Consider the following 9,802-nt stretch of genomic DNA (forward strand, 5'->3'; position numbering starts at 1 on the left):
TTCAGAAAAATACAGTAGTTGTAACGAAGATGCAATATTCTACAATTTTACTAGTTATCGGAATGAGTTAGTGTATTGTGCTATTAGAAATTCTTCATATTTTTCGCTTGCTACAGCTCCTGGTATCACCGGAAAGCTTTCCCAAAATATTGTATTTTCTTTCTCAAACGACCAAACACGTGAGTTGATACCTTCTCTTTTTTGCCCTCAGAAAAGGAATGGTTGGTGGGGTTTGCGTATTGCAAGTAAAAGGCATATCTCTTCCATAGAGGTATCTGAAATGATTATATATACACAAATACTTATTGCTGAAGGAACGTTTAATAGTACTTAAAGGAAAGGCTGAATTGGTGAAAGTAAGTTTCAATGTTGCGGTAATCTTTCAAATACTTGTTTACCAGATTCTTCCTATACTTAAGTTTCTTGAGATTCAGCTATATGTTTGGTTCCATATGTCGCTGTTCATTGCACATGTGGATTTCTTATTACTTGTGGCTTGGTATAATGATAAGTTGGGATTTCACTTGGGTTTTTCTACTGCTCGATTGCTGCTATCATTGACTGGTTGACCTTACTCAAAACAACCTTCCAGTTGAGTCACTAGAAATTTCTTTATACTGGTAGAGTAATACAAGTCAAATCCTATAACATATCCTGTGGTGCTCCATGTACATAAATGAGTACAGAATACTAAATAAGCTTGCAATTGAACTTCAAGACTCTTCATCTGCTTCGTAATCTTCAAGATCTTCTTCGTCAATAGACATGATTTTAGACGGACCTTTCCTAGCAGTTCTTAGTTTAGCATTATTAGTACGAGCCTTGAACCCCAACCTTGAGTTCTTGTTCACATCATTACTCACTTCATCTTCGTTTTTCAAGTCACTAGGTGGTAAGAAACAATCCGCAGAGAGTCCCTTTATGTTAAAATCGACTTCTTCAATGGTCCAAACCTCTTCCATTCTTGTCCTAGTGTGTCCTTCTGAGTTCTCACCAAACCTAAATAAAGAAACAGATGTTCTTCCACCATGTGCAATATTAACTCCGTCGAGTGTTCGATAATCGAGTATTAATGACTCCATTGTTGTTTCCCAAAAGACATCATTTCCTGGGGCTTTGATTCTTAGAAGATGAGTGTCTTCAAGCTGGAGTAAGAGCCCTGTTCGTTGGCTGAAGTAACCCCAAACAGTGTGCCTCATTACTTCAACGTTGCTGCTGCTTCTTGCTTTCAGAGTTGAGGGCTCTGTTTCAAGCTTTAGTACAAAACAGTCTTCTGCATTCACCGACTTCTCTCCAACACAAATGGAATTGGAGAATAAATTGGCAACGGATTTGGGATCAAGACCCTGCTAACATGATCAATTTCAGCCAGTTAGTTCTACAAAAGCAAACTTACTCGTTCCACATTTCTTATTCTTCTTTATTGCCTGGGGTTTTTAGTCCAGGAATTTGCCATCTTCAGAAAGTATATATTGGCTTCTAGTTTGTTACTCCTCGTTTTATCTTATATTTTACTATGCACGAAATTTATAAAAAAAGACATAATTTGATAGATATAAAAAAGTACCCTTAAAACTTATCATCGCAAATATAGCAGACGGAGAGGAAGAGGTAGAGGTAGGCCTAACAAGTATTGGGGAGAGGTGATTAGGCGAGATATGGCGTTGCTCCGGTTTATTGAGTACATGACCATGGATAGAAAGGTGTGGAGGTTGAGAATAGAGGTAAAGGGTTAGGTAGCCGAGCATTGTTCGTGTTTGTTGCAGTAGCTTTGATACATCACTTAGTGTCTTTTGTGTATTTTCGTATCCCTAGACTTCTGTTATTACTTGTTACTGCCTTTATTTCGGTTTTCTATTTGTATTCCTTAGTGTTAGTTTTGTATTTCGTTTCGGTTGTCAAATTTGGTTTGCTTGCTATTGCCCCTTCCATCTATCTTCCCTGACACAAGGGTCTACCGGAAACAGTCTCTATGCCTTATTAAAGGTAGGAATAAAGTTTGTGTATACTTTATCCTCCCCAAACCCCACTTGTGGGACTAAACTGAGTATGTTATTAATGTTACAAATATTGCATACATTTATATGGTTATAAAGCATTTTATTAAGTTAGAAATCGAAAGTTTAAAGTTTAAAGTTTACACTTTTCAAGTGTATAAAGATCTTTATTCTTTTGAATAGACTAAAAAGAAAAGTCTCATATAAAATGAAACCAAAGGGATTATTAGACATTTTTTAAGCTTGCCCTACTGATTATTTTGATGGGTCATGTGATCTGTCTTTACAAAATACACTCCAGAAAAAGGAAAACCAAACATAATGTAAATCTCATGACATATATGAGATTAAGTTTCATAACTTTTTATCAAAATTGAGGCTAAGATTTGTGCGCATTCACACCAGAGTATTGATTTCTTGGTCTAGATAGCTGATCATAGAGGTTGAGGCTAAGATTCTTACACATTAAGAATAGATGCCAATTTGAGTACTCATTAAATCAATCATTGATTTGGTGGAAGGACAACTCAGGTCCTCATGGGGATATGTCTCGTTAGAGCCATAAATAAAGAAAGGAAAATTCCTTTGGCCACAATGATCCAAATTGGATTATTAAAGTAAAATCACACCCAAATTAAGGTTTTTGGATAAATTTTATACCGAAAATGTCCTTACCACTAATTTTGAATTTCTCTTCATGATTCTCTCTCACTCATTTAATGTTTGTCTTTCCAATACATGGAAAATATCAAGCATGCAAACCCTCTTTCCCATAAATCTTTTTTTTTTTTTTATCTTTTTACGTATTTTTTCATCCTTTTTTTGTAGTATACACGTATATATTTCGAATATATTCATCTATATACATATATTTTTAGAGAAAATACTTCTTTTTAGAAAAGAGAGTTATAATACTTCTTAATTCTTAATGTTATAATACTTCTTTTTAGAAAAGAGAGTTATAATACTTCTTAATTCTTAGTGTAAAGAAAATATATTTTTATATTTGATATAATAATAAAAAGATAGTTATTAAAAATTAAGATGAATAATAAGATATTGTTAGCTTCGATATTTCATTGCTAAATGTTAGCGCCACTATATTAGCGATGAATTTCACTTTTTTTTTTGTAAAAAAATCCATATTTAAATTAATATATTTTCTTTTTATTTAGTGATGAAATCATAAATATAACATTATTTCATAGATAATTAGTTAGGAAACGTCATCAACCACTAAAATCAGTTTTTCTTGCACTAAAACTGTCATAAAATTCTTTAATATATGAGTACTTATTTAAAATAAGTGTTTAGATATATGAAATTATTTTAAGTACTTATTCAAAATAATTCAGGACCACATATACATAAATAAATGGATAAATAAATATATAAAGTCTTCACCATATGAGTACTTAAATTAAGTGTTTATATATAAAAAAAGGTACTCCAAATACTTATTTAATAAAATAAGAGTTTAGATATAAGAAATTACTCTAAATACTTATTTAAAAATAATAAAGGACCAAACTTACGTACATACACACACACATTATATCTAAACTCTTATATATATATATATATATATATATATATATATATATATATATATATATATATATATATATATATAGAGCTTGATAAGTCAAGGAGTCAGTTGATAAGCTTTGATACCTTAAGTATACTGATCTATAACTTAAGATTAATTTTTATATTTTAAAATTTGTTATTTGAGAATTAGAAAATTCTTTGATTAAATATAATTACTAAATAGTTTATATTTTATAAAAATCTAACTTTTATATTTAAAATTCATTATTCCTAAAATATCACTATTTTCTTTTTGGATTAGCTCTTGTAATGACTTTGGTAATCAAAGAATAATATTTATTTAACTATTTATTGTAGTTAAATAATACTATTGATATGATAAATGCATGACAAAAAGTTATAACCAGCTAACGGAGTTTATTGTCTCTTCGAATTTTGTGGCTATATTATCTTATCATAACAAATAATTATAGTTATTAAGCAAACTATTTCCATGATTATTTATGACATGAATAAAAAAAGAAATTTTTTCATTCAATATTTCTTGCAAATTATGTTAAGTACATCGTTACGATTCATAGTTATATTGACCGTTTATATAATAGCCAATATATAATTTCATTCATTAAGGTCATACGTATCGGCCACTAGTTATTCATAGCAACTATATAACTCCATTGACTAAGGTTGTAGTCATATAACCTATGTTAATTACATCGTTGCGATTCATAGTTATATTGGTCGTTTATATAATAGCCAATATATAATTTCATTCATTAAGGTCATACGTATCGGCCACTAGTTATTCATAGCAGCCATATAAGTTCATTGACTTAGGTCATAATCGTATAACCTATGTTAATTATATCGTTGTATTGAATTGACCGTTTATATAATAACCAATATATAATTTCATTCATTAAGGTCATATGTATCGGCCATTAGTTATTCATAGCAACTATATAAGTCCATTGACTAAGGTTGTAGTCATATAACCTATGTTAATTACATCATTGCGATTCATAGTTATATTGGTCGTTTATATAATAGTCAATATATAATTTCATTCATTAAGGTCATACGTATCAGCCACTAGTTATTCATAGCAACCATATAAGTTCATTGACTTAGGTCGTAGTCATATAACTTATGTTAATTACATCGTTGCGATTCATAATTATATTGAATTGACCATTTATATAATAGTCAATATATAATTTCATTCATTAAGGTCATACGTATCAGCCACTAGTTATTCATAGCAACCATATAAGTCCATTGACTAAGGTCTTAGTCATATAACTTATGTTAATTACATCGTTGCGATTCATAGTTATATTGAATTGACCGTTTATATAATAGCCAATATATAATTTCATTCATTAAGGTCATACGTATAGGCCACTAGTTATTCATAGCAACCATATAAGTCCATTGACTAAGGTCATAGTCATATAACCTATGTTAATTATATCGTTGCGATTCATAGTTATATTGGCCGTTTATATAATAGACAATATATAATTTCATTCATTAAGGTCATACATATCGGCCACTAGTTATTCATAGCAACCATATAAGTTCATTGACTTAGGTCGTAATCATATAACCTATATTAATTACATCGTTACGATTCATAGTTATATTGAATTGACCGTTTATATAATAACCAATATATAATTTCATTCATTAAGATCATACGTATCGGCCACTAGTTATTCATGGCAACCATATAAGTCCATTGACTAGTCTTAGTCATATAACTTATGTTAATTATATCGTCGCGATTCATTGTTATATTGAATTGACCGTTTATATAATAGCCAATATATAATTTCATTCATTAAGGTCATACATATCGGCCACTAGTTATTCATAGCAACCATATAAGTCCATTGACTAAGAAAAATTAGACGAATCTAATAAGAATTAAGAAAATAAGTTTTGATCAAATTTCATTTATGGTGAAAACTAATTATGATTGACTCCTATTTTTATAGTAAATAGCTTTTGCCTTTTGCAAGCTTTCAAAAATTAAGATTCTTATTTTAATGGCTATTCACTAACCATGTGATCCGTTTTCTTCCATTCCACTTTTTTTTAAATAATATTTTAAAAATATTATAATGAGAAATAAAAATAATAGTAGGAACATTGTTACAATATTGTATATAATGTGTTTAAAAATAAGAAAATAATTTTTTATGATTAATATCTTAATTGAGAACGATTACTTTAAGTCTGAACGCATAAGATGATTTTTTAAAAATTGGGTCCAATTTAAAAAATAAAAGGATATGACTTATTTGAATTTGAGATGAGATTTTTTTAAAATATATATATAATAAGAAAATTCATATTTTGGATATGAGCAATAGAGTCAAAGTTTCTTTTAAAATAATTTTTAGTTTTTATTTGTATTATATTAAAATGAGTGTGGTGCAATAAATATTAAATTAAACAAACTAATGTTTCTTGTACTACCAAGTTTCTTGGTTTGAATTCATGTTTAGTTTAAGGATAAAAAAAATGAAAGGTTTATTTTGCTGATGTGTAGATCGTATATTTTTTATTAAATCAAGTATATAATTAATTTTTATTAAATATATAATATAATTTCTATACACATAAAATACACAAAGTATATAGAGACTTTTCATCTTCATATGTATGAAAACATATATCAATTTTAGTTGCTTAATGTATTTTGGGAATAGAGATAAGTTACTGTATTTATTAATGTGATTTGGAGGAAATATTATTTGGGGGAAAGATTGCAAAACTGAATAAGGTTATGAAAGTCTTTTTACGAGTGTGGCCACATTTGAGCCAAATTAATGTAAAAAGATAAAACTAAAGCTGCCAATGACTATGGAAATAAGCTTTATAAGTAGGTCCTCCACCTCCAAACTAAAGTCAAAAAGAATTTTGATCTTCTTGATTATGATTTCACACTTCCCAAAACCCAAGTTCCAGTTAGATAGATTAATTAGACATGAGGACCCACACAAAGTAAAAGAACATGCATCGTTGTCAGTTGGAACAGTCAAAGAATCTTAGGCTTCCCACTCATCATGTGGCAAAGAAAAAACCGACGTATTTGGCAATTATTGTCCCTTCAGAAAAAGGATACATTTTCATGTTGCTCGAGTTTTGTGGAGAAATTGTCTGTCCGTTCACTTGTTATAAGCTTGTTTTAGATCATGGCTAATAAAAGGAAAATTGACCATTATTCAAGGATTGAGTGAGAGAAGGCCAGTTATTTTGATAAATTTAGGATATATATAGATTCAACAATTAAAAAGTTGTTGGCAGCACTATATACCTTAATACTCTTAAAATTTTCAGGTTTCATATTGGAAGTATTAAATTCAATCGAACCCATTGATTTGAACTAAAGTACCTGTAAGGAACGACGAAGAGGCCTGGCAGGACCACGAGATGCATGGGAATTATGCCATGGAGTTTGCCTCCAAGCCACTTTACCATCACTTCCAGCACTAATTTTACACCCTGAAACCACCAGCTCTATGCTCCACAGGTCAGGTCTCTTTTGCCACAACACAAATCCTCCCATTTCACCAGGCCCATTTTTCACACTCTTAATCTTCATCACATTACCGTTGTTCAATCCCATTCCATCTCCAGCAATAAACTCAGACGCCACCATCTTTATTTTCCCCATTGCATACATACTATCAATGGAATTTAGAGCATGTTCTCCCCCTGCTGCTGCTATGTACTGTTGTACTATATATTTCGCCACTGAAGCTTCCTGATCATGTTAAAAATATATTAATTAAATAAATTAAAATGTGTTCTGTCTAATTGCTTAACTAAACTTTTTAGGTGATATGGTCATACAATCTAATATGATATCGAACAGGTAAGAGGTCTTATTTTCTAATCTCCCTGTTGCTAATCATCCATAAAAAAGAATCCAGTTGTGAGAGAGCATGTTGAATTAACTAAATAAAAAATGTATTCTCTAAGGGGTCGTTTGGTAGCTGATTACAAGGTAAATTATTCATGCATTAGGAGTAATATAACTAATACCATATTTGGTAGCCTTTAGTTACTTTGCACAAAAGTCACCCAACTAATGTTATGTTTGATTGCTTTTTCCATTAGGGGTATAAGTAATACATGAATAAGTTAAGCAACAAATCTATATACAACAACAATATCCCAATGTATTCCCACAAGTAGGGTCTGGAGAGGGTAGGATGTACGCAGCCTTACCCCTACCCTGGAAGGGCAGAGAGGCTGTTACCGAAAGACTATCGGCTAAAGAAAGGATGTAAGAAGCACTTATAGCAAGTAATAATAATACATGATATTTAGAAAACTAAATCCAAGATAGCAAAGGAGAAGATGAAAGAAGTACTTATCACAAGTAATAACAGTGCAAGATATATAGTGATATCAAACTAAAGGGATACTGATGCAAAGTACTAACAATACAAGATATATGGAAATAGCAAACTAAGGGTGAAAGGGATACCATACTAACACTAATATTATTGAACTAAGGAAGCCAAAGGGAAACGCTCAACTACATACAAACCTTCTACCCTAATTCTCAACATCTACACCCTCTTATCGAGGGTCATGTCCTCAGTAAACTCAAGATGCGCCATGTCCCGCCTGATCACCTCTCCTCAAGACTTCTTCGGCCTACCTCTACCCTTCCTCTCACCCCCAAGGCCAACCTCTCACACGTCTTGACCGGGGCATCTGTGTTTCTCCGCTTAACATGCCCGAACCATCTCAGCCTCGTCTCTCGCATCTTTTCCTCCACAGGGGTCACTCCCACCTTATCCCTAATAACTTTATTCTTAATTCTATCTAACCTCGTGTACCCACACATTCATCTCAACATCCTTATCTCCGTTACTTTCATCTGCTGGACATGAGAGCTCTTAACTGACCAGCACTCTGCCCCATACAACATAGTCGGTCTAACCACTACCTTGTAGAACTTCCCTTTAAGTCTCAACGGTACATTCTTATCGCACAAGACACCGGACGCGAGCCTCTACTTCAGCCACCCTGATCCGATACGATGTGTGACATCCTCATCAATCTCCCCATCACTCTGAATCACAGACCCAAGGTACTTAAAACTCTCTCTCCCGAGAATGACTTGCATATCAAGCCTCACATCCCGTCCACTTCCTGGGCAACACCGTTGAACTATGTACTCCTATTATTTATGCAAGGTAAAATATGGAACAACTAATACATGTATTAGTAATACATGAATTAAACAATCAAAATGACCAAAAAATATCATATATATTTTAAATTACACATTATATAATTAAAATAAAGTAAATATTGAACAAAAAATTGTCTCTACATTACAATCCATAAATTACTAATCTATGTATTATTAGTCTTTACATAACATATCCCCTTCATAATTAAACCATGTATAACTAAATCCTAAATTAAATAATGCATAACTAATTCCTACATAACTAAATCATATTTAACTAATCCCTACTTTATTAATAGTTGCATAACTCTAACCAGTAACCAACGACCCCTTAATGGTTTAAGCTTTTAAACCATGCTGCCACAATACTCCAACTTACTATGGGATGATCGTTGATTTTTGTGTTGAGAGAGTGGTCGCAACGGATAGGATGAGGGATCAACGGAGCTCCAACAACGCCAAGCAAGAGTTGAATCTCAGCATTTCGGCTACCAAAAACGGAAGCAGCAGACTTGTCCATGTGAGATTTGACCCCAGAATTCTTGTTCTGCCGTGCCCTGTGCTTGTTGGAAGCAAACATTTCTTCTGGGATGGGGACTTCCAGCACTGTTTCCAGCCCATCTTCTCTATCCAAGTTGGGGCACAATGTTCTCATCTGAATAATGTCAAAGATAGCTAGAAAGAGAAAAATGATTTTGATGAATGATTGAACAAGTGTTATATGGAAGAGAATTGGGGTAATAAATAACTTATTTTGTTCACTTGGTAGGGGGTCATTTTTGGGGTTAGGAAGCGAGAAAGAGAAGAGTGCTAAAAGAAAGAGTTGGATTCAAAAGGAGACTTATTTTAAGTTAAACAATTGAATAAAAGGAAGGATCAACCGACAGTGGGCAGCCACAACCGGACGTGCTTTTCTTTAATTTGTCTAACGACGTGACAGCACGCATTTTTATCTCTTGCCCAGCACTTTTGACTGTTGGTCCAAGTATTATTAGGAGACTAAGGAAAAAGAATATATAAAGGAAAATCAGTG

The 9,802-nt window shown here is 32.1% G+C and overlaps 1 protein-coding gene across 2 annotated transcripts; it reads right to left on the reverse strand.

The window, feature by feature from the left end:
* Nucleotides 1-592: 592 nt before the first annotated feature.
* Nucleotides 593-9,575, reverse strand: LOC104095999 (uncharacterized). Of its 2 annotated transcripts, none has more exons than XM_009602274.4 (3): nucleotides 9,149-9,575; nucleotides 6,952-7,323; nucleotides 593-1,346 (listed from the first exon to the last, which is right to left on the reverse strand). In XM_009602274.4, exons 1-3 carry the CDS (start codon nucleotides 9,422-9,424, stop codon nucleotides 714-716), a joined length of 1,281 nt encoding a protein of 426 aa, XP_009600569.1. In that variant the 5' UTR covers nucleotides 9,425-9,575; the 3' UTR covers nucleotides 593-713. The 2 variants fall into 2 exon arrangements, with proteins under 2 accessions (XP_009600569.1, XP_033511950.1); XM_033656059.2 differs by having other exon boundaries at nucleotides 593-1,349; nucleotides 9,149-9,574.
* Between the last annotated feature and the right edge of the window lie 227 nt (nucleotides 9,576-9,802).

The sequence above is a fragment of the Nicotiana tomentosiformis genome, chromosome 5, assembly GCF_000390325.3.
Source record: "Nicotiana tomentosiformis chromosome 5, ASM39032v3, whole genome shotgun sequence".
Classification (NCBI taxonomy): domain Eukaryota; kingdom Viridiplantae; phylum Streptophyta; class Magnoliopsida; order Solanales; family Solanaceae; genus Nicotiana; species Nicotiana tomentosiformis.